At 40.5% G+C, this 25,970-nt stretch overlaps 1 protein-coding gene across 6 annotated transcripts in view; it reads right to left on the bottom strand.

The window, feature by feature from the left end:
- The window catches only part of PTPRZ1 (protein tyrosine phosphatase receptor type Z1), a 109,438-nt gene that overhangs the window by 64,053 nt on the left and 19,415 nt on the right, over window positions 1–25,970 (bottom strand). For all 6 annotated transcript variants that reach the window (XM_081023388.1, XM_081023390.1, XM_081023387.1 and 3 more), the window contains exon 2: window positions 13,800–13,865. In XM_081023388.1, coding sequence (XP_080879514.1) covers window positions 13,800–13,865 — 66 coding nt within the window. The remainder of the gene's footprint in view (window positions 1–13,799; window positions 13,866–25,970) is intronic.

Below are 25,970 nucleotides of genomic sequence, written 5' to 3'. Positions count from 1 at the left end.
TCCAATGCCTAACCTACCCACCAATACCACAAAAAGTTGTGACGATTGCTACGAGGTAGGCGAAAAAACCAAAAAGCCTAATGCCAAATGGAAAAATTCCTACCAGGCCCCCTAGACAACCAGGTCCATAGCAAGGCCAAAGAACAAAGACCCTGAGCTAAAAGGGAGTGGAGGGTGGGTGACTCGCGACGAGAGGACGGAGAAGAATGAGGCAGAGGAGAGGCTGGCGCCGCCACAAAAGGCTGCTGAACACGCCCCCTCGAAGGCACCTGGTTGGATGCCTGCTGAGGGGGCGTGGGCGCCAGCCAGGTGAGAGGAGGAGGCAGGGGGCTAATGCCCCCTGCTAGGGGCGGTGCTCGGGCTCCCGCCCACAACCACTCCCCTCTCTTCCAGGGAGAAGAGTCTTTCACTCCTCTTTTCTGTGGCAATTGTTCCATGCCTCATAGTTCCAGGAAAAGAGGCACAGGGAAGAATTAGTGTTACCTGGAATGAAGACAACAGAGGTTTGGGGTGTGTGCTTGTGATAGGAGACTAGTGGCTGCCTGCCTTGCCTGCCCCAGAGGTGTAGTGGTCTGGGGTTACAGGAGGCAAAATGCCTGCTACTTTTTCTCCAGCAAGCTGCCTGTCTCCTGCATCCTGGAGGAGCCCAAACAGCACAAAGGGGCAGCTTTTCAGCTATTGAGAAAGGAGTCTTCTCACCCTTTCTGCTGATTTGAGCTATTCAGAGTGAAAGGAGGTAAGTCAGCCGCTGAGGATTGGCTCCTAAGGTCAGTCTGAAGAAGGTGCTCAGGAAGAAAACCGAGAAGTTGTTTTGGCGGCTCCAAAGGAAAGCATTTAGGAACACTGAAAACACAATGTTTCAGTTTAATGGTGTGCAAGTTCTGTTGAGTACAATGGAACTTCAAGGAAAGCGCAGTTTAAACCACTCCAAAAGAAGATATCTGAGCACTCCAAATCATTTGCTCATGTACATGCACAGAAAATAGTAGACCTAACTGAAAGGCAACACATGGAGAGCTGCATTGATTCAGCTGGAAAAAGAGATGAGAAGCAATTCATTTGCAAAAAAACCCCCAACAAAACTATGAACAGAAAGGATGAAAAGGTGGCCAGGCGCATCAATATGCAATTTTGTATCTAACAGAGAAGCTAGCACAGTTTCAGAATATTCAGATTTCAAAGAGGGCAAGACTAATGGAAAAGCACAAAGTCTTTCTGTTGCCCTGCAGCATACAACAGAACTGCTGATCTTTGCATACTGTCACCAAATTCCAGGAAGGATGAAAGAAAAGTGTTTCAAAAGGTGCTACTCATGAAAGAGCTAAGACTTCCAGCTATGATGAATTAATCAAGTGGTGCATATGCCAGGAAGCATGAACAGCAGTTGAAATACTTAAAAAAATTAAATAAATCCCTACTTCTGACTGTCACAGCAGTTGGCAGAATTGAGCATCTAGATAAACAAAGTATAGTATTTTCCTCCATCATTTGCACAACCATAACAAATAGCTAAAACTATCACAATCATATGCATTAAAGCAGAAATAGACTGATCTAACTATTTTTATTGCCATTAATGCAGCATACAAATCATAGCAACATGTTATGTCTAAAATGCAAATTTGAATGATAAATTGAATAATTAAAATGTTGCTTGGTTTAAACAAATAAGGAGTATCCAACTCCTCTTCACAACCTTTTCTTTGGCTCCACTGCCCTGAATCTAAGTTGTGAATTTACAAAGCTCACTTGGCTATAATCATGGGTTGGGATAATGAAAAGTACTTCACTTGTTCATTGCACACAACCCGAAACCTGATTTATCTAATATGGTTGTAAGAAAACCTCTGAACAGCTTCAAAAATATAAAATAACCAATAAAAAGAGACACTTTGAAACATTCAAGAAGAGTAAAAGCAGCAGTAGTTATATCTTTCTAACTTTGAATTTCTTTTTAAACTTCTGACTGCTGTAAGTTCTACATGCCTGGATAGGCTTGAATAAGCAAAAATGTTTTAAGCAGGCATCAAAAAGAATACAGTGAAGGCACCTGCCCGATGTCAGTAGGCAGGGAGAACCTAAGTGAAGGTGCTGCCACACCAAAAAGATTGATTTCCTAGAAGCGTGGAACAAGTTATATGTGGCACCTGTACTTGTGTCAGTTCCATAGGTTGAAGTGGTTGAGGGGATGCATATGGGCTAGGAAAATTCTGCAGGTAAACTGGTCCCAATACATTGAGGGTGTTTCTTTTAATACTAACTGTAACATCTTGAACCTGCCCAGGTAGCAAATGGGCAATCTAAGTGCAGAAATCTATGCAGATGTGTTATATGCTGACAGGGTGTGACTTCTGTCAGAAACCAGGCTGCAGCATTTTGCAATAACTGCTGCTTCCAAATCAAGCATAAGGGGATGCATTGCAGCAATCCAATCTTGAAGACACCAATGCCTGAACCTCTGTGGCCATGCTCTCCTCATCCATGGAATGACCTTTGCATCACTTTTGCACCAGTTGCAGCCGGGAAAAGGCACTTCCAGTCACTGAGGCTACCTGTGCCTCCAGAACCACTTATCCATTTGAGCTCAGCTTATTCTGAGATTAACCTGGTTTCCAAATCATTTGAGCTATTCCTTAGACACACACCCTTTATAGCTCCAAGTCTACCACCCATTTTGTTAGCACTCAACATTTCATTTCAATTGCTCTGTAATTGAAAACTGGCCGATTCAGATTTGGAGAATGTGCTAGTCTACAACATAATCATAAAAATAATTTATTTAGGAACAGGCAGATGGTAGCTAAAAAAAAAAGAAATGGATGCTCCCCGATTAAATGTGCAGCACTTTAGTTTCCTGCCAGGGGTTCTGGGACACAGAGAGATGTGAAGATGTAAGGTGCTTAGGGTCTAGGGAAGTAGGACAAAGAAGATTCGAACACCATCAAACTGAGGGAGCCTATGCCTGTCTCAGGTCCATTCACCAGAACACAAACCAGAATTCATGCCCATCGTTGCAACAACCTTAAAGCACAGGCATCCTTTCAAACCAAAGATAAACTTTCAAGCCCTAAAAGAATATCCTTGGTGTGAAAGGTATTTAATCACCCTCAAAATAGGTCCCCTTCAAGGGATCATTTTGTTCTCCCTCTCTCATAGCTCTGGAACTCACAGACACCAATTGAAGCTGAATGTAGGAAGGTTCAGGACAGAGAAAAGAAAATACATGTTCACACAGCACGTAGTTCATCCACACCCACAAGAAACAGCGATGGGCACCAATTTGGGATGCTTTAAAAGAAGATCTAGACAAATTCGTGGAGGATAGGGTTGCCAATGGCTACTTAGTCATGATGGCTGCATTCTACTTCCACTCCAGTTGTTGGGAATCACAAGTGGGGAGAGTGCTGTTGTACTCAGCTCCTTCTTGGGCTATTGACATGACCCAGCAAGCCATTCTCATGTTCTTGCCTATTATATTCTTCCAACACGAGACTCTCATTTTCTATCACAGCAGAGGAGTTATCTGTATGGTAGTAGAGCAGCTCCTCCACATCCCTGAAAGTCTTATCTATGTGCCTTCCTGCCTGTTCTCCAAGTCAGCCATGTAAGTCTCATGGGAATTAACCCTAAGAGCCAGGAGAACATTGCATTTCTTCCCAGCCGGCAGAGAGTCATTCATGTGGTGCCGAGTGAGGAAAAAAAACACTGGACAGCCACCACACACCTATTAGCTCTCTATCTTCATTACCTGCTTTATATGAAAGGCTTTTTAATTAAAAAAGATAAGCGCTTTCCAATTAAAAAAATACAGTGCAATTATGACATACTGCACACAAATGTGCATGTAACCGCTGTTTTAACCTTATGCAAATGCTTAAGAATCTGTGCATCTAGCCACCAATTATTTCCCTGATGGAAAGCCGATCAGAGAAGAACAGATTTAGGGTGGTGCTGGCATCTCCCCCACCCCACAGGGTGCCAAGGCAAAGGGGTGCAAAATTGAAAAGATCCGTAACTGATAACATCCACTTGGGAGCACCAAATTTTGGGCTCACTCAGAGTGCCATACAGTGGTACCTTGAGTTAAACGCCTCAGGTTACAAATGCTTCAGGTTACAAACTGTGCTCATCTGGAAGAGTTACCTCGTGTTGAGAACTTTGCCCCAGGATGAGAATGGAAATTGTGTGCCAGCGGTGCAGCGGCAGCAAGAGGCCCCATTAGTGAAAGCACACCTCTAGTTAAGAGCATTTTCAAGTTAAGAACGGATGTCCAGAACAAATTAAGTTATATTTAGAGGTACCACTGTGTTACCAAAGTCCACCCCCGATCAGATACAGTGGTACTTTGGGTTGCAAACACTTCAGGTTACAAACATTTGGTTACAGACTCTGCTAACTTGGAAGTAGTACCTTGGGTTAAGAACCTTACCTCAGGATGAGAACAGAAATCTAATGAATAGAGAAGATAGACGAGAGAAAAGATGAAATTATTACAAAAGATAAACAAAATAAGCAATATGAAATGTGCATAGATTTAATGAGTGACAAAATTACACAATGAGACTGGTTGGAAGTCAATAATCACAGTATGTTTGTGTCTTGGTTGGTAGGTAGGTAGGGGTGGTGAAGGTGAGATATGTGTTGTATGTTTTGTATGTAATATATGTAATGTAATGTTAAGTGTATATTGTTTTGTAAAGTATTGATATTTATAATAGAATGTTTTTTGAAAAAAGGAAAATGTTCAGACTCCCGAGAATAGATGGTGGCAGTCTCTAGTTCAGAATAAAACATTTGCCTTAATTGATTGCTAGTTTAAGAATTAAAGTCATATTTCTATTTGTAAATTTTAACATTACTCAGTGTGAAAACTCGGTTGTGTTATTTCATATTACTATTATTACTTCTGGGATTTCAGACCTGGCCCACTGCTAGAGACTGGAATAAGATAGTCGCTTGTACATTTTTAGGAACAACTGCAAGTGAGCTGGGATTTTATTAGCCCAAGTAGAACAGGTCTCTAGTGGTGATTTGCACTCCTTCTCTTTCTCCGATAAATCAGAACACGAGGCAAGGGAGGTTATAATGATGCTCGTATGCCGGGTTGGACATATGTCTAGTAAATGATAGCTGCTGATCTCCCTGGGAGTTCACATGACACACATCTTCTGAAAACATGAAATTCACTATAAAACAGAGTGACATAGTCAGAAGTGCAGTCGCAAGAGAAGTCTGCTGACATTTTAATTCCCCACCCCCCACCCTCTACATTGCTTTAAACTTCTGTTTAAATCAGCCTGACAACTATCACCCAAAATTTATACACATAAACCTTTGGCTATTGAGCCAAAGAGGCACATGTTTTGTGAACATTTCCACAAGAATTTTTTAAACACACACTCCTTTTGAAAGAATGTAAAAATAAAAATGCTTGCAGGTCTTAGGAGGAAGAGAGATGTGTCACCATTGTCAAGGCAATTAATCCATCTTTCCTTTGCCTCAACCCAATTGTGCATAGTTGTTGTTGTTTAATACATTTTTTTGGTTTGTAAGCATAAATATTAAGTGGAAAATACACTAGTGCCATTGGCCTGCAGCTGATTTTATTTTTATTAAAGATTTTATTAAAGATTTCTTAGTGTACAAAAACATGTGTGTTGTCTCTTTTTTCAAGTTATGTTTTCTACAATTCAGTTTCATTTGTTATGAGACATTAGTGTTATATACAATGTTAGGTTAGTAAGGGGGAAAAGGGAGGGGGAAGTTGAGTGGGGTGGGGTGGTTATGTTTCTATTCTTCTTCTTAGTGTATATGTGGGGTTTTGTGTCAGCGTTACTTGTATGGGTTCTCTTACTATTTGCTTGTTGTGTTTCCTTGGTGGTGAGAGAGGTGAGGTTGGGGGTGGCCTAGGTTGTGGTTGGTTGTCTTTGGTTGGCTGTAGTGAGGGGTGTGTGGGTGTATTTTTGAATCAGGTTAGCCAGATTGATTTGTATGCTTTTGGTGGATTCTTGTTGTCTTGTTGAGCTGTGTATGTGATAAAGGGGAGCCATACTGGGGTGAAGGTGTCCTCTTCTATTTGTCCCTGTGTCAGTTTCAGTTTATTGGTTAGCTTTTCTAGTAAGGCCGTTTCCCATACAATTTGGTACCATTGGTCCATGCTTACTCCCGACAGGTCTCTCCAGTGTCTGGTTATGAAGTTTCTGGATGCTGAGAGTAGGTGGGTTATGAGCTCTTTATGATGTGAGTGGTTAATTATTATCTTGGAATATGTTTAGTAGGGCCAGTTCTGGGATGACTTCTAAGTCAAATGTCGCGGGAGATATGAATCAGGATGCCATCGACCTGCACTGTTATCTGCATACATTTAGAGGGATGCAAATCAGAATGCAATCTGAATGTACATCTCCACTCACTCAGCTAGTCAAGTCAGTATCACAGAGAAAATCTTGCCATGTAGCAGTGGCCTGCAACAAAAAGCACCAGCAAGGTGTGACACAACAGGGGTGGTTGGCTCACTTGCTTCAGAACTGGGATGCTTGCTTTCTCTCCATTGCAAAATGAGGATAATTGGAAGGCTTGGTTTAGTCGCAGTGGCACAATCATGATAAAACAATGATGCAATCACATTACATGGCAATGTAATACTATGATGCCCTCTCCCATTAAAAAATAAAATAAAAATGGTGCCGATGGTGCAACACAGGCTGGTAACATGTAGCAAGGTGGGTGAGGCGGGAAAGAGTATAAGTTTGTGTCCCCCCTCCGCAATCATTGTTGTGCCTGCTGAAATGGCAACTTCTGTAGTGAAAACTAAACCTGTTGAAAAATCACCACCGACAGAGAGATGTACCTACATACTGCAATAGCATTTGCTAATCTGTTTGCTTTGTTGCTCTTCTCTTGTAACACATTTTTTAAAAAATTATCCCCCCAAAATTGGAGAACTTTTTTGCCCTACCTTCTTTCTAAAAAAAGAAATATGCTTCATTCTGCCTTGCTTAATCTTTTAAAATTGCTAAGTAATTCACATTACTCAATTCTATGATGGATGTACCAGATGAAAACTCTCTTAAAACTCATTTGTTTGTAAATAAGCCCTCGTGGTTTCAATGGAACTAACTTGCAAGTATGGGTGCTTACAATAAACTCTTAACTTGAATTGTTATTTTTACACGGCTTACCCATCTGCAAATCTGTTGTCTAATATTAGTCAGTCCTTTTCTTTCCTGTCCAGTCCTTTCCAAATTGATGCCAATGGCTATTGTTGAGTTCTTCGGTCATTAGTACAGTTACATAATGCATTTAATATAATATTACAATAAACAATGCATGTTCCAAATACTTGCAAATGTAGCAAAAATAAATTGAACAAAAATATTTTAATTGAGTTATTTCCTCTGAAAAGACTTGTAAAAAAGGTCAACTTCAAAACACATAAAAGTTAAAAAAAAATAGGAAAAAGGCTGTTTTACTGCAGGAAGGATGGAGATTTTGCAATACTCTAATGGAAATTTGTTAATTAAATAGCTTGAGGCAACTGAGCAAGCAACAGTGGTAAAGAACCAAGCCAGTTAATCAAATCGATTCCCTGCTTGTCAGAATTGTAAAAGCAGAATGGAATGTGTTTTTTCATGTTGTGCAATTTCCACATTAACCTACAAATTTCCATTTTCTCCATGATAGCATTTGTTATGATGGTTCCACAGAATAAGAGATAAAGCAGACAGAGATGTTATTCTTATTGAACATCTTTCTCAGACAGCGCAAGTAATCAGCATTATCTTAGTATCTACAGAGCATGAAATTAATGTAATTTCTCTGCTTCCTTTTGCTACATAATGAAATTTCACATTTTAAGACAAATACATGGTTCCAGAATGTGGTGTCACTACTAGCAGCATAACTTTCATCAATATTCCATACATGCATGCACAAAATGTCTTTAAATTAAGTAGAAATTCTAATACTCCACAGCTGCTAGTACAGGAAAATGGAGTGTCTCCACCCCCATCGTTCAGCCCGGACACTGAGATCCAGCACCAAAGGCCTTCTGGCGGTTCCCTCATTGCGAGAAGTCAGGTTACAGGGAACTAGACAGAGGGCCTTCTCAGGAGTGGAACGCCCTCCCATCAGATGTCAAGGAAATAAACAACTATCCTATTTTTAGAAGACATCTGAAGGCAGCCCTGTTTAGGGAAGTTTTTAAATATTTAATGCTGTATTGTTTTTAACACTCGATTGGGAGCCGCCCAGAGTGGCTGGGGAAACTTAGCCAGGTGGGCGGGGTATAAATAATAATTTATTACTATTACTACTATTATTATTATTTATTATTATTATTATTATCATCATCATCTTACATATAAGAACACCTTATAAATACAGGTAGATATTTTTCTGTCAAGAAAAAGTGTAGTCTTTCCCTATTCTAGAGAAAGAGGGAAGTTTTGGAACACACAAGTGGATATTTTAAAGGTCTAACAGCCTATATTTCCATGCTTTACTTTGCTGCATATTTTTTGTTTTTAATTCTCTGTTGAGGTTCTCACCAAAGAGTACTTGCCCCAATCTTGGCTCTTGGCACCCAGGAATTCTCCTTTTATACTTACTTTCCTTGCCTCCTCAACTCTTGTACCAACACTAAGTGTACATTTTCTTTCTGCTTCAAGCTATTTTGGTTTCTATTATATCTCCTCTTACATATTTTTGTTAAAATAGCTCCTTCAGAATTATGACTAAATTGTCAAGAGCAGAAACATAAGATTCATTTTACCAAAACTGTGTCCTATCATACTTTTGTAGCACTATTACAAGATCATTTTTCCTGCAAGTGCTATCATGGTTTCAAAACCTACTATGTGAGAATCGTCTTCTCAGTTGGATTATACTATGTCTTGAGACGTGATAACGTTGCATAAAAAGATTTTGCAGCTGCCTTACAAATTCATCATTCCTCAAAATTAAGTGCTTTGTGAGGATTAAATAAATAATTTATGCATCACTTAACTACAAAAGTCTCTTGTCCAATATGTCAGATAAATAGCTTTGAAGCCAAAGCACCTAATGCTTCTATTTCCTAATATATTACAATTAACACTTTTGTATTGGAAAAGTGAGAAAATGTATTCTCACATTTTCTTAAAAAATATATATACCTAGAAAAGGTAAAGTACAGAATATCACTAGCAAAATGGTTTGTGCTTTTTGGAATATGGAAGCAAGCTGCTGAACTCTCTACTGAGAACATAAATGTTTTATAACAAAGGGAAACACTGAAAACAAATTATTGTCTAAGATAATCTAATAAACGCTTCTGGTGCACTTTGTGAGACAGAAGGAAAGATTAAAGTTGCATTCAAGAATGTAATTAGTATTGTGGATTGCTGTACAGAATTAAATTGAAAGACGATGAAAAGTTATCAGGGTTCCCCTACCACCATTGTTCTGCTAACTAGGGGTATTTTAAAGATGATCATTGGTTTGCAAGTATAGAATCCACTTACATTACTTAGAATTCTTACATAGTTTTCATTAGATTAATGGACAGTGACATCTACTTCCTAATTTGCTTCATGATTTAACCACTGTGGACAACTGAAAACCTATTTTAACTACTATTTCAGGGATGTTTGGCAGACGGGGGAATTAAATGCTTCACTGATCTGAAATGAAATCTGTGAGGTACAGCACAACCCTATGCATGGGGGTTTTTTTAAGCAGAAGCAAGTCCCAATGGAGCTTACTCTCAAGTAGAGTGCATGGAATTGCTCTTTTGTCCTGCATGATGACTGTAATAAAATTATAGTTTTGCATAAATGTCTGTTGTTGTTGTCTAGTCATTTAGTTGTGTCCGACTCTTTGTGACCCCACGGACCAGAGCACGCCAGGCACTTCTGTCTTCCACTGCCTCCCACAGTTTAGCCAAACTCATGCTGGTAGCTTCGAGAATACTGTCCAACCATCTCATCCTCTGTCGTCCCCTTCTCCTTGTGCCCTCCATCTTTCCCAACATCAGGGTCTTTTCCAGGGAGTCTTCTCTTCTCATGAGGTGGCCAAAGTATTGGAGCCTCAGCTTCAGGATCTGTCCTTCCAGTGAGCACTCAGGGATGATTTCCTTAAGAATGGATAGGTTTGATCTTCTTGCAGTCCATGGGACTCGCAAGAGTCTCCCTCCAGCACCATAATTCAAAAGCATCAATGTAATTCAAAAGCATCAATGCATAAATGTCTATAACTGGCCTATTTGTAAGTCAAGTCGCTTACTGAGAGCAGTTTTAAAGAGTTATGCGGGGCAAACTAGATGTGTCATCAATCACATCATTAGCCTTGTGTGATAATTGTTTTTATGTAACAGCCATGGGGATGGATGACCTAGATCAAGTTCATGGTGTGCATGTGAGAGTGAGAGGTGGCATACCGTTCAACTTTTGGAAACTCAAAACCAGGATGCACATATTGCAGAACATGCCCCTGGGCAAGTCCCCTCACTTTGCCTCATGGGTGGGCCGGTCCTGATTTGATATGTCCCTAGGCTCTTGACTTTCATTTGCAAGAAATGAAACTTTCCAGTTTCACCAAGTGGAACTTGGTGACTGACTTTCAGCTTTTGGAGTTGAAGGTTAGCTTTTCTTCTAACACATTCATGGTTGAGAACACCATTCACAGTTGTAAGAGGTTGTAAGAAGTTCACCACAATCCAATAAACATGTGGTTTGGCTAGCAGCCATATAGTAATATGGAATTAAAAGGGTTGGCTTCCTTTTGTGGTATTTCCTGCACTTCCCTAAAAAGTTCAGTTGTTGACACTTGGTAGAATTTCACAGAATTTATCAGACCACTGGTTATAATTGCATCTACAAGTTGTAAAGTACCAATTCTATGAACATCAGCTGTGTATTCAGTTGAATTAAAGCAAGGCAAGAAAGTCAATGTTTTTGTTTCAATAGCAAAAACCTAAGCATGACCTCCTGTTGTATCTAAGCAAGAAAGACAAATTAAATGCTATTTGCATAAGAAAGCAGGAAGCTTCTGGTGAAAGCTACACTGCCTCAGTAATCATGGGAAAACACAACTTTTTATAACAGTCGCAGAAGCCTTAGTTTCCTCTTATGTCCCTTGGTTTTTGGCTGAGACTGAGGTTAACTTCAGCTCTGCCACAACTTTTCTATAATAGGATAATAATTTATTAGATTTCTATACCTCCCTCCGTCCATGGGTTCCAGAGTGGTTTACAATATAAAAACACAAACATACATAACATAGTAACAAACAAAAACAATATACCCTCCTCCAGTTTAAAAGGCCACAGCTTGTTCAATTAGCCAATGGCCTGGGAGAAGAGGAATGTTTTTGCATCGTGCCTAAAGATATGTAATGAAGGCGCCAAGCGAGCCTCCCTGGAGAGAACATTACCCAAACAGGGAGCCACAGCAGAAAAGGCTCGTTTTCATGTTGCCACCCTCTGGAAAGGCTCGTTTTCATGTTGCCACCCTCTGGAACTCTCATGGAGAAGGAACATGAAGAAGAGCCTCAGGTTATGACTGCTGTGGCTGGGTCAGTTCATATGGGGGGCAGCCCTTGTTGGTAGGCTTTTAGCATGCTTATGGACTGCACATTCAAGATACATAGAACCCTGCTTCAAGTAGCAAAACACCACACCAAAGGATTATGATGCCCCTGTTCTGTGCAACAGCTTTCCTGATGATATATGGCAAGCATCCATAACCTGCACTTTTCAGGTGGAAGGATTCATAAGGTAACACAAAACAGGTGTAGTTTGATGAGGTCACTCGCATACTGAACATAGCTGTCAACGTTTTCCCTTTTTTAAGGGAAATTACCTTATTCCGAATAGGATTCCTTGCAAGAAAAGGGAAACGTTGACAGCTATGATACTGAAGGACTATATTAGCTATCAGTGATTTGCATTTCCAGCAAAGGTAATATATTATTAGGCCAGTGTTGTGCATTTCACTGGAGTAATATGTGGAGACATGGCTTAAAATGCCACTCATCTATGAAGTGATGACCATGTCTGGTGCAAAGTATAAGTGTTGTTGAACCAACTGGAAATAGTGCTGCTAGTGCTATCAACTTCAATTCTTATGTAAACGGACAATTACCAGAGTCAGGAAGCTATTTAGAAAATGTTGGGGGGGGGGGGTTGAGGAGATAGCAAGAAGGAACAACAAAAATTGGCAAAATAAATACAAGCAGAAAATAAGAAGAGATGCAGAAAGGAAGTATCAGGTCTTAGAGACTGCAATATAATAATCTCTTAGCCTTATTTATTGATTATGTAAAGATCCTATGTTTTACACAATTTCAAAGTCTCTTCAATCACATTGTGAGATACTATATACAGATTTACATGCTATAAATATAAGAACAAAAGGACATCTTGCACAAATAAAACTCCAAAGGCATACTCAGTCCAAAAGAATAGTTTAATTGGGCTAGGCGTAGAAACCTTTGTCTCCTAAGAGGAAATGGCTATGCCCAAGAGATGGCTTTGTATCTGAACGCCTCAGCTGAGGTGTCTTGAGATTTTAATCATTTAGGAACTGTAGACAATGAGTTAATCCACTTGCATATTATCCAGTTGCAGGTCTGAACACCAAGGAAAGGAAAAGATCTGCAGGTGTGCAGTAGAAGCCCTTCGGCTATAAAAACAGATGTAAAGCAGATCTGCCAATGCTTCGCGACCTGAGGGGAATTTTTGTCCTCTCTTGAATGCATGCTGAAATCCTGTGCAAAGCCTACCTATAATAATTCTTTAGCAGGGTTTTTATCTCCCATGTTTGTATGCAGAACAAAGATCAGGAAGGAAGATATAGGTCACAGTTTGAGCATGACTGCACCCCAATAATATATTGGGCCTCCAAATTCTGTGAGTTTAATCTAATTTAGTCACTTCTTTTGCACCTTTTGTGAATGTCTCCAGAAAAAGTTGAAATAGAGCATCAGCCTAACTGCTTTCTGATTTATAGGATGGTGACTTGGACCACTACTGAAGCACTTAAAGGCCCAGTCCATCACACTAAGCCAAACTATGGCAGTAAATGCACAATCATGCAGGTAAAGAGGTAAAGGACCCCTGACAATTAAGTCCAGTCGCGGACGACTCTGGGGTTGCGGTGCTCATCTCACTTTGCTGGCCAAGGGAGCCGACATTTGTCCACAGTTTTTCCGGGTCGTGTGGCCAGCATGACTAAGCTGCTTCTGGTAAAACGAGAGCAGTGCATGGAAATGCCATTTACCTTCCCGCTGGAGCGGTACCTATTGATCTACTCACACTTTGACGTGCTTTCGAACTGCTAGGTTGGCAGGAGCTGGGACCGAGAAAAGGGAGCTTATCCCATCGCAGGGATTTGAACTGCTAACCTTCTGATCGGCAAGTCCAGAGGCTCAGTGGTTTAGACCACAGCGCCACCCGCGTCCCTATCATGCAGGTACTCACAATAAAAAACTCACTTGTTTCACACTTCCCCTGTTCCTCCTGCTGACTCAACTTTAGAAAGTTATTCATTCATTTTCAATAAGGAATTCAACAGAAGAGATGAGAAAGTTCCTCTCTTGTTTCGCATTCAGGGACTGAACTTCAGGTTTTGTTTTTAGGAAGGAGAAATCTAAGTACAAGACCAAATATAGAACCCTCCCTGATCTCTTCACGCTTTTAGTAGCTAAGATTTAATCTATGTGGGAGTACATTTTTACCCAGTTGATTCAGTTTGCATTGTAAAGACAGTTTGCTTATTTATAATAACAAACAGTCATAAAATATCAAATAGTACACTTACCTGAATAGGACCAGTCAACCTCTTCAATAATTTTGCGTTGCTGTCTAATGTATCCAGAAACAAATTCTAAAATAAACAAGCAATAATAAAACATGTCAGCATCAAGTAATACAGAGACAAAATAGAAAAGAAACAGTATCAGTGTCAATGTGCTACCTTTGTTCTATATTCACACAATATTGAAACGTAATTAACATAAGTTGTGCAGTGGTAAATTCTGAAGCGCAGGCAGTCTTCATGACAAGCCACACACTCATAGCCAAGCTTCTTCTAAGGCTATGCAACAAAAATGAGTTTTTGACCTACAGTATCTGTTTATTTTATTTAAAAGCTTTTAATGCACCATTTAATAATTCAAAAATCCCTAAGCAGTGTGCAGTCTAAAAAACAATATATTTTAAAAATACACAGTGCTGTATATTTTTAAAATACGCAACTAGAACCAGTAAGACAGCAATATAAAAGAGCATTAAAACATATGAAAGTGAATAAAACAGAAATTCGGAAGATTCAAACACATAAAACAAGGGCCAATTTCTTGGGTCAGGGAAAGCCTTGGCTAAATGAGAAGCTTTTACAAGAAACCCGATGCAACTGATTGGTTCAGCAAAGGGCATTCCACAATACAGGGGCAACAGCAGAAAATTCCCATTTCTAGATTTCTGCACTATGAGATTCTGCATGGGGCAGTGCCATAAAAAGAATTTCCCAAGATGCCCAAACTGATCTAACAGGTCTATGCAGGGGCAAGCAGTATTAGTTCACTCCTTTCTCTTTGCTTATCATCTAGGCTGATGAATAGTTCTGGTATACTCAAAAGCTTGCTCATTGTTTTGTGACTGTTTAATTGATCATCATAAAGGGGTGTTTGTTTGTTTTAATTGCTGATCATAAGCCAGCAATTTCAGGTTGTATTATTATTATTATTATTGTTATTATTACTCATTTTCATACCACTTTGTTTTTGAGAGAGAAAATCTCAAAGTGGTTTACAACACATTAAAACATCAAGTAAAAGAGACCCAGAACAAAACACTACTGAAGAAAATCAAATATAAAATATACATTCAGAGCAACGTAAATAAGTAATAGGAAACAAAAATATCATCTTAAAGATTTAAAAACAAAACATTACAAAGGAGGTCGAAGTTGATTTGGTACTTGTAAACAACAAACCTGCTTCCCCTCAACTCATCCCCCAATGTCATATAATGTCTCCACAAATAAATTCTCCACAAACTGCTGAAGCTGTATAACCTCCCTGCAAACTTTGTGCAAACAAATAAGGATAAACAGGTAAAAGTGCAGAGGAAACAGGAAGTCTGGATGTGTGAAGCAGACAGCTTGAAGAGCAGCAAAGCTGTTTTGCTAGAAAATTTACAAAATGTTCTAAAGGAATTTTTTTATTCAATATCTCACCTATAGCGACGGTGAAATAAATAAAAAACAGTGGAACCTTAAGGGTGCCCAGGTCACCTTCTGTTGGGTAGTTATTAGAGGAAAACATAACAGGATTCTGCTTAGCAGAGCATCTCAACATGCAGACATACACAGAGAGAGAAGAGCTATGGAGAGGCAAAGACTGCTTAGTTTAGCACAAACCTTTCCAAACAATCCTTGTAGGCTTTCCCTTGTGTGTAATGAACATGTTTCAACAATTAATATATTTAGCTATAATTGACATAATGGCTGTGGTTTGTGTTGGCATAGTTACAATGGCACTCTCTTGCTTGGCAAGTGAGGCAAACTCATACTGCAAAATGCCTGTCAGTTATAATTTCCTTAGGATCCATAAATTGGGTTGTTAATTTAATTAATAACTAGATTAATCTAAATATTTAATTTAGGCTAAATATTAATTTAATTAAAACTAGGAAGTTTTTCCATGATAAAGCTGAGAAACTGAAAGGAGCGCATTAATCTAGCTGCTCTTGAAGGAAGCTGATTTTCTAGAAAGTTTAGGCCCTGTTTTGTCGCAGAAACTGCTTTGGTGGCCCTGGATGATGACCTCTGTCGGGAGAGAGACAGGAGACATGTGTCCCTGTTAATTTTCCTCGACTTTGCAGCAGCTTTCGATACCATCAACCATGGTATCCTTCTGGAGCAGCTGTCCAAGTTGGGGTGAGTGGCACCGGTTTGAGTATATAGTACCACTACTGACCCAACTACACAGGCTGCCAGGCCAATTCAAAGTGCTGGTTCTGAACTATAAAGCCTTAAACGGCTCAGGACCGCAATACAGTGGTACCTTGGGTTACAAACGCTTCGGGTTACAGATTCCAGTAACGCAGAAGTAGTACCTCAGGTTAAGAACTTTACCTCAGGATGAGAACAGAAATTGCCCGGTGGTTGTGTGGTGGCAGCGGGAGGCCCCATTAGCTAAAGTGGTACCTCAGGTTAAGAACGGATCTCCAGAACAAATTAAGTTCTTAACCAGAGGTACCACTGTACCTCAAGGACTGGCACTCCTCATATGAAGCAACCCAGACCCTTTGATCATCTTCTGAAGCCCTTCTTCATGTTAGTTCCAAAGAGTGGCAAGACAAAAACAAATCTTTTCTGCAGTGGCTCAGTTTGTGGAATGCTCTCCCCAAAGAGACTCACCTAGCACCTTCATTACATATCTTTAGGCACCAGATGAAAATGTTTCTCTACAACCAGGCCTTTGTCTTATTAACATTCTATGTTCTTTTAAAATGTGTTTTTGGGAAGGCAGTTATTGGTTATTGTTTGGTTTGGTTTTATCATGTATTTTGTGTTATCATTTTGTATGTTTTTGTTGTGATCTTCAGATAAACGGTGGTATAGAAATTTAATTAATTAATAATCTAAGATAGTTTGTGAAGACTGCTGCTGCTATGCACTTTAGTCCAAAGTAATTCCATTAATAAAATGACATGGGGAACGTAAACTGAAATTTTGTTTGATATTATAGGTATATTTGAAGTCAGCAGAAGTATGGCAATGCAGGTGATGCACTTGTGGTAATAGGGACATACTCTATCAGTGTGTTTTGTTTTAAAACAAACTTTTATTCAATTAATTTTTATTGTATTTTAAAACAAACTTAAATGGTGTGCATTTAGGCTACTAAATGGGAGTGGCTAGAGGGAGAATGTCTCACCAGTGGTTAACAACCTACTCTGTATGCCAGCCCTTAGCCAGACAAAATTCATTGTGAAAGCAGCTCAAATTCAAAAATGCACTTTTAAAATAAAACTGATTAAACAAATTTAATTGTAGAAAAAATAACTGTTCACAGCTGCATGTTATGTATTCATCTTATCAGACATATGAATGTAAAATTATATTGTTATAAGGAAGGAGTAGTACTCTGAATGTTACAAGTTTATAGTAGTTTTTACATATCTATCTAACAAAGGCTCAACATTTCCCATCCTGTTCAGTTTGATGAACAAAAATGTGTTTAGTGACATATGCTAGTTGCAGTCCACACACACCCAGCAGGGGCCAGTATTTGTAATAAGTACATGTGTTAGGAAGTACTGGGAGAATCCTCTATGGATTTTCCTTCTAATACACATATAACTGGAGCAAACAGAATCTACTGAAAAAAAGACCACTTATACTGGGTGTTTTTAGTAATCAATTCATTGCCTAAGTTCATTGGTTACCCATTTGTTTTCAAGCTCAATGTAAAGCTCTTATGCTAACTTTTAAAGTCCTGAATGGTCTAGGTTCAGAGTTTTTGCAAGACCAACTGTATCCATATGAACCTTACCAGGGCCCTAATATTAACCTCAGAGATCCTGCTGTCTGGCTCTCCACTGAAGTCAACTAGGCTAGGAGATACTGCGGAAAAGGACTTTTCAATGGTTTTTCTACTCTTGTAGACTTCTCTCCACCAAGAGCTCCACTTTGCCCCACTTCCTAAATTCATTCCACCAAACTTTTTATTGCTGCCCCCATGTGTGTTTTTAATCTGATGTTGTGTTTATTATGTTTCTTTACTGCAAGCTAACTTGGGAGGGCTTGTCCTAAAGGTGGATAGAAATATATTTTTTAATTGACAAAGGGTGATTTTGGAGCAGGTATGATGCACACATAGATTCCAGAACTTTGCTTCATGAAAGCTCAAGTGTGCACCCAATGAGGCAGTTGCAACAAGACAGAGGCCCCACCACAAACCTCAGCTTATGTATCTTCCCCACCTGAGCTGCCCACTAGCAGGTGAAGAGTCCAACTGCGTGGAATCTGTTTCTGTACCTCTGACTTCAATCCTCTCCTGGTCCTGGAAGACAGTGGAGCAGGAGAGTTGTAGGCAGGAAGAGGAGGTGTGGAAGACCCTGACTCTATACCAGGCTTACTTATTTCTCCCTCCTTCTGCATGGGTGCTTCACTCTTCTGTCCTGCAGCTTCTCCCAGGCTCCCCCAGATCACTGATATCTTCGTCCAAGTCAGTCTCCAGTCTTGCTTCTCCTGATGCCCACTTATTGGTATCCAGCCACAACTCCTCAGTTTCCAGCGAGTCCCAGACACATGCCTTTGGTGGCTTCAGTCCCACCAAATATGGAGAGACAAAGTAACAACTATACACTGTTACTGTTTCAACACTGCTCACCCACAGGCAACTGCTAGGCTTATAAATACAGTGGTACGTCGGGTTACATACGCTTCAGGTTACAGACGCTTCAGGTTACAGACTCCGCTAACCCAGAAATAATACCTTGGGTTAAGAACTTTGCTTCAGGATGAGAACAGAAATTGCACGGTGGCAGCGGGAGGCCCCATTAGCTAAAGTGTTGCTTCAGGTTAAGAACAGTTTCAGGTTAAGAACAGACCTCCGGAATGAATTAAGTTCTTAACCCGAGGTACCACTGTACACATTGAGTCTGAGCACAGACCACAGCAAGTTAATATTGCAGAATCAAAACAGAGGTAAATGAAGCAATCCAAATCTATCCGTAAACCTTCAGAAAGTGAGATAAATATGCTACCTTGAGGGTCCTTGGTCTATCCAGGGCCCTACTAAAGCCATACAAAATATAACCAAAATCTAAAAGATTATAGGGACCCCACAGTGCTATCAAAACTCAGGTAATTTTTCTCTACAAAGGTACAGTATTTGAAACAACCAACATAGACATAATCTTTGTTTTTCAGTACTATGCCACCCTTTTACTAACACAACAGCAAAAACATTTACAACATCTCATGGTACTGACATAACAAGAAAAGTCTCATTTTGGTTTGTTGAACCAAATAATGGAAGCCATGACCTTTCTTCAATTGTCATCTTGTACTCTATTTATCCCTCTATTTAAACAGGAAGCTCTTCGGTGTAGAGACACTCTCTTACAGGCTTCAGATTAGCTAACTGTAAACAGAAAGGTCATAGCAGTGTTGCACTAAGCTATCAATGTTCCACAGCCAGATAGAAATAGACTTGGAAAGACCCAAGAACTTTCTGCAACTAGAAAATGGAACCTTTATTGAGAAAGTGTGGGAACATACCATTACGGTTTTGTAAATAGCAACTATGAGGATCAGCTAGATTTGGAGAGAATTTTGACCCACTCCAGCCCATATCCCCCCCCCCCCCAGATACCCTCTGTCCCATCAAACCAGTTGTCAGGATGGAATGTAGACCTGCAGTTTAGTCAACAGTCGGCTGGCTGGTTCAATTATATTTTGGGGTTTTACCTCCACCTGGAAGCATGCTATGTTACCTGCATGGCAAAGCCCTACAAAAGTCTTAGGGTGCTCATATGACTGCTTTAGCATGCAGCTGTGATTTTCCTTGTGCATTTCACAGCTCCCCACCACCACCACCAAGCTGTTCACATCAGTAGACCTTTATTAGGAATGGCTTAAGGACTGCAATCGCCGTGAAGATGGTTTGAGAAACCACACCATCAAAGGGTAATGTTTTATAACAAAGCAAAGGATGCATATGTATTTTGGATAACATCCTGTGAACACAGATTAAAAACCCAACGCAGGAAATAGGAGTGTGGGGACCCAGCCTCAGTCTTTACAAGCAAGCTCAAGTTCACTTTCTTCTCCTTGAGGCAGCATGCTGGGAATATAATGCCAGAAACATTGATGAACAGCCAGAATATCAGTCAAGTAGGAATGAAACTGGTCTTATGAGACATGCTTATGTTTTTACTTTATGTCAATTGGATGCAAATGGAAAATTAGATGTTTATCTGACCCTCTTATTCTCCGCCAACTTTTCAGTACATTTCTCAAATCAATTATCTCATTCAGCCTGACAGCAAAAATAGAAGTGGGTGGGGGGTTGAAAAACCCCCTATTTAACTATTTGTGCTGGTGAAATATTGTGCAGATCATAATGCAGAGAGAGGAGATCCAGGAGTCAAAATGGAGGAGAATTTATTTAAGCAATGCAATACACATTTTATAATGTGGCCACAGATCTGGTTAAAAAACAACAACCACTGCCACTTCTGAAATAGAAATATTTTACTCTTCACTGCTCTGATTAACTTGGCTATATGAATGCAAAGCAGGTCTTGACAGCTTTTCATGAAAACAGCCAACCCTTTTCATGGGTTAACACCATTGTAACTTCCCTTTATACTTTGAACAGATTGCCATGGACACAGATTCAGAACCCAACCATTCACACCAGGTCTCTGAAAGTTTACACAAGTCTACAGAGTGAACAAAGCCAATAGTTTACTAGCACAATCTTTCTGATATATCTTCTGCAACATCTCCCGCTGTCTCTGAAGACAAAGTTAGTTAAATTATTAATATTAACCAACATGAAAGGTTTGTAATTTTCTCTGAAGTTCATAACACCTAGTTGTATGGAAGCGATAATATATTTCTCAAATTATACCATATTTTGATAAATAAAAATTGTGGTATTTGATGTGTTCTGCTTAATAAATAATGCTTTTTGTCATATATGTGAGGAGACAAAGCTCTATAGTTGCTGTTTTAGTGGGATATTCACTGCTGGGAAACAGAAAAACCTGCAAATTTTTGAGGAAAATAATGACGGTGACCACTTGAAGGTGGGGTGAAAGGTGAGACATAGGTGAGACAATATTGCTTCTGGACACTATATGTGTGTTAATACAGGAGTAATGTCTGAAGAAAGAGCTTGTTCTGCAGCAGAAAAACATGTGTTGAGATGCACCTATACGAAGCCCAAGATTTGGTATTTGCATTCAGGTTTCATATTGCTCCTTTTACTTTTCATATTCAGAATTCACCTCTATGTACTTCATCAACAAACAAGCAATTTGTGGGTTTTTTTAATTCCCACACCATTTGGAAGGCACACAGAAATATTCTGCTTATAGCAAAGCCTCAAAATGTGGAAACGGTGCCAATATTTGCATTATCATAAAAGAGGCATCTTGTTTATTCCTTAACCAAAGCAATCTGGGGCTCTTATTCTACTGAAGTCATTTTCCCTTTTACAAAGCTCATGGGTTTTAATAAAGGCTCCTTTTTTTCAATCTGGAATCTAATTTTGTAGCATACAAAGCTAATTATGGAGCTAGTGTATTTGCCTTTGATCTCAAAGGCTGGAAATTTACTAGGCTCGGGGTTAATTACTACTTTCTATCACAAGCCTTTTTTAAAAAAAACCTTCATAAGTCAAGGGTAGATGTAACTATTCTAATCATATACCCTCATAGGAACAGAATCCACAGTATACAAAAAAGCCACTAATTAACACGAAGAGCTAAAAAAAAACGGAACACAAACAAGCAGCATTTACACCTTCAGAATAGTTCCCTTCTTGATATTAATTGCTAGATCGTGACTTTTAGTAGAGAGAATGCTTGAACTGATGCATTTAACAAAATTTGCATTTATTAACTTCTTGCTTTTCCTATCCAGAGTAGTATCTGGCTTTCTTCCACCTTTGCATAGGCGTAATATGTCTTCATTTAAATTTGTTTGAGCAGTTATAATCCGAAGATGGCTCTTAAAATGGCATAAAAACCCTGCCTTGGACAGCTGCAGTAAAATTGTACACACGGTTCTGAAGAGCTACTAACTTTGTGTCATAGGCTCCTCCCAACCACAGTCTGGCTGGCTTTCCCCCCACTTTCCCCCATTTCACATCCATTCTCAGCACTGAAAGCTTCCTTTCCCTGGTCCTCTTTCCATTCCTTCTTTCCTCTCATTTATACCCCGAGGGAGTAAATCCAGAGGTTTCTGCCTGTGAAATTACCTTTCTCACTTGATTCTTTCTAGCTGTGAGTTAATCTTTCCCTAACGCTCATATAGAGGAAATGTGGATGCCAAAGCAATGCTATAGCCTCAGCAAATATTAATAAAAAGTGGTACAGAGGCTAAATGTTTAGGAGTAAAGAGGGGTGAAGAGCTAATCTCTCAGTTTGCACATCTTGTGTAAGACTTGCCGTATTTTTCGCCCTATAGGACGCACTTTTCCCCCTCCAAAAATGAAGGGGAAATCTGTGTGCATCCTATGGGGCGAATACAGGCTTTCACTGAAGCTTGGAGAGCGAGAGGGGTCGGTGCGCACCGACCCCTCTCGCTCTCCAGGCTTCAGGAAGCTATCGGCAAGCCTGGGGAGCCCACGGGAGTTCCTGCAGGGCTCCCTAGGCTGCGGATAGCAGCCTGCCGCCCGGCGTGCATAGCGCCCTGAAGCAGAGCGCCCTGCGTGCCGGGCAGATATCTGCAGCCTGGGGAGCCCTGCGGGAGTTCCTGCAGGGCTCCCTAGGCTGTGGATAGCAGCCTGCTGCACGGAGCGTGGGGCGCGCTGAAGCAGAGCGCCCCGCGCTTCGGGCAGACATCGGCCAGCCCCACAAGCTCGGGGGACAGCGGGGAGGTGCAGCACCGCCATCCCGCTGTTCCCCGACCTGGTTTGGGGGGGGAAGGAAAAAATGTTTTCCTTTATTCCCCCCCCCCAAAAAAAACTAGGTGCGTCCTATGGGACGAAAAATACGGTAATTGAACTGCTTCTTTCAAGTATCCTGACCCTCACCTCTCTTTTGCACCATACTCAGAAAATATGAAGTTACGGGTGGTTTTTTCTTTTTACATTTTAAAAATAAAAATGCATATATATTTTCCCCTGAAACTAGTAAGGAACACAAGTTTATTTTTTAAAAACCAGACATGACCTGCAACAGCATGTGTATTTAGGGACAGCCAGTGCTATCTGGACCCAAAGTATTCGCTTAAGGCCCCAAGAGAGACTGGAAGGAAATCTCAAACCCTTGTAAAAAGATTTTTATTTTTATATGTGTTGGAAGCCACCCAGAGTTCCTGGGGCAACCCAACTTAATTCATTCTGGAGGTCCGTTCTTAACCTGAAACCGTTCTTAGCCTGAGATACCACTTTAGCTAATGGGGCCTCCCGCTGCCGCAGCGCGGCTGCCATGCGATTTCTGTTCTCAACCTGAGGTAAGGTTCTTAACCCGAGTTACTACTTCCAGGTTAGCGGAATCTGTAACCCAAAGCGTTTGTAACCCGAGGTGTTTGTAACCCGAGGTACCGCTGCAATTTTTAACGTATGTTTTGGCATTGTCACCCACAGCTGCAAAGTCATCTAGCTTACGTATAGATGTTCACAAAAGTGTTTCTACCCTCGGTGATATTTATTCCATAAATAAGTGCTAGCAATCAACAACAAGCACTCAGTTCACTCAGATCGTTAGGACCAGCTAAGCAACTGCATAAATTCCCTGAATGAGGCATATTGGCAATATACACAGTGATGCAATAGTACAAAACACTGAGTTACATAGTGACCGAAACAATATTGCAGGTGAAAAATATATGGGGAAACGTTTAGATTCAAGCACTGGACAGGCCTTGTTTTCAGTCTCGGCAATGCAAAGCCTATTCTTACCATGTCTGCAGAAAACAAAGGTGCTACTAAATTCATAATAAAAGATGGATCAAGATAGAATTAGATTTGCATGCCTGATATTATGCAGCTGACTTCATTAAGTCATTGGTTTAGTTTTATGAAGCAATGCAATGTTTTGAACAATGTACCTTTCATTCAAAGTAATTTCCAACAAGAAAAGAAAGGGGGTGGCAGTTCCTCTGGTAGAGCAGGAAATGACTATAAGGTTATTGACATCTAATGGGGAGCTTATAATAATGTAATGGAAAATAATCAGGCATGCAAGCTGAATTTTTAAGATTATTGTTTCATTATTAAGTGTCATTATACAGCGCAACCTAATGCCTTCTTTGGAAGAGAAAAATATTTCACGTGGCAATTAATAAATCTAAATTAAAAGATGTCTTATAGTCCTTTTAGGCTTTAAAAAGTGAGTGAAACAGGATCCTGAGGCCAAAGAAAATATAAAATTAACCAGCTTATATCCACTGGGCTTCCACTTGTAAGATTCTATCAAGATGTGACTCTTAGATGGCTCTATAATTTTTTTAGTTATTTTTTTTAGTTATTTACAAAATATTTTCCCCACTTTTAAGTCCCAGATGCTCAAAAAGCAGCTAACAAGGGTCATTGTTATATAATCACACTGTTCTTTAAAAGTTTTATTTGCATCTTCTTCAGGTTAGAAAAGCTTGTTTCATCCCTGAAGTATATATATATATATATATCTCAACATTTTTTGTAAGGAAAAAGTCTCTGTGTGGTGGACTTCCCATGTCATTCTTTGTATTTAAAGGTTTCTGTTGCAATTATCACAAGCTTGCATTTCACCACATTCTAGTCACCATTCTAGCCACATTCTAGGCTTTAAAGTTCCTAGTATAATATTTTGTTATAAAAAAAAGATTTAGCAGACATTTGGGATACAGTGACCAAGTTGGCATGTAAAAACCACTCACTGTAATTCAGACACTGGCGGAGCTTGCGAGGAAATGAGGGAGAAGTACCGTATTTTTTGCTCTATAAGACTCACTTTTTCCCTCCTAAAAAGTAAGGGGAAATGTGTGTGCGTCTTATGGAGTGAATGCAGGCTGCGCAGCTATCCCAGAAGCCAGAACAGCAAGAGGGATCGCTGCTTTCGCTGCGCAGCGATCCCTCTTGCTGTTCTGGCTTCTGGGATTCAGAATATTTTTTTCTTGTTTTCCTCCTCCAAAAACTAGGTGCGTCTTATGGTCTGGTGCGTCTTATAGAGCGAAAAATACGGTAATCAACTTGTGTCAATAATATCTGTTGGCAGGGTGCAATGAACCCTCAACGTGGAGGGGGCAGAGGAGGCTAAATGTGGCACTGGGGGCTCCTCCTGCTTGTGAGAGAGGAGCCACCAGCCACTGAAGCCACTCCATGCATGGTCTCCTCCTGATGATGTGACAGTGCATATGTGCCATGCATCGCACATATGGCATCACACTTGTGACATGCACCAGGCACATAACAACACAAACACGCAATGCAGGCTGTGCCTCCTCAATCCTGGGCGTGAGACGGAGCCGCACACCTGTGTGGTTGGTCATCAGTATTGGCCTCGGCTGGCTGCAGGGACTGACAAGATTGCCTGACAAAATGTAAAACTTTATTGAGCCAATTGGGGTCTGGTTGGTGGGTGATGATCTGGTGGTGGACGTGGTAGGGATGGGCTTCTGTGGGATCCACCAGCCGGGCATATAGCAAGTTGTGCTTCCAGCACACAGCACAGTTGCCCCGCCTGCCCCTTCTCTGTGTTGTGGCTGCACAGAGGTAGCTCATATGTATGGCCTTGCTGTGGAATTATTCAGTCGCCATATTCATAGCCAGGAAGGAATTTGCCTGCAGATGCACTGGGCCTGTCGGGGGGGGGGGTTGCCTTCTTTGTTGCAATGGCCACAACTTTTAGCAGAAAAAGGCATTGGATTGGATTCTTAGTCTAAAGCTGGGGGGTTGGGTAGCTAGGTAGTTGCCCCACCCCCGAAATCCAAGATAAAACTCAGGGTACTCCAGTAAAGGGGTCCAAGGCAAGGTTCTGTCCAAAAGCCTAGAGGGGGCTGGTGGGCCATAGAACACTGTGCAAAGTCTTGCAATTTCCCCACAATATGTTCGGAAAAGTTGACCTTAGCTGGAACAATCCTTGCATATAACAGTGTGCAGTACGAAGACCATAAATATTGCAGTTTATGATGTGGCTGTTGACTTTTAAATAGAATCGTAGAATCATGGAGCTCGAAGGGACCATGATAGTCAATCGTTTTGTATGACAGGAACTACAGGCAAGTGTTTCCTGCCATGTCACAGTGCTGTGGGCATGA

The sequence above is a fragment of the Podarcis pityusensis genome (assembly GCF_964106645.2).
Source record: "Podarcis pityusensis genome assembly, chromosome: 10".
Taxonomy (NCBI): Eukaryota; Metazoa; Chordata; class Lepidosauria; order Squamata; family Lacertidae; genus Podarcis; species Podarcis pityusensis.
The sequence above is the reverse complement of the archived record's forward strand: the minus strand, read 5'-3'. Positions and strand labels throughout refer to the sequence as shown.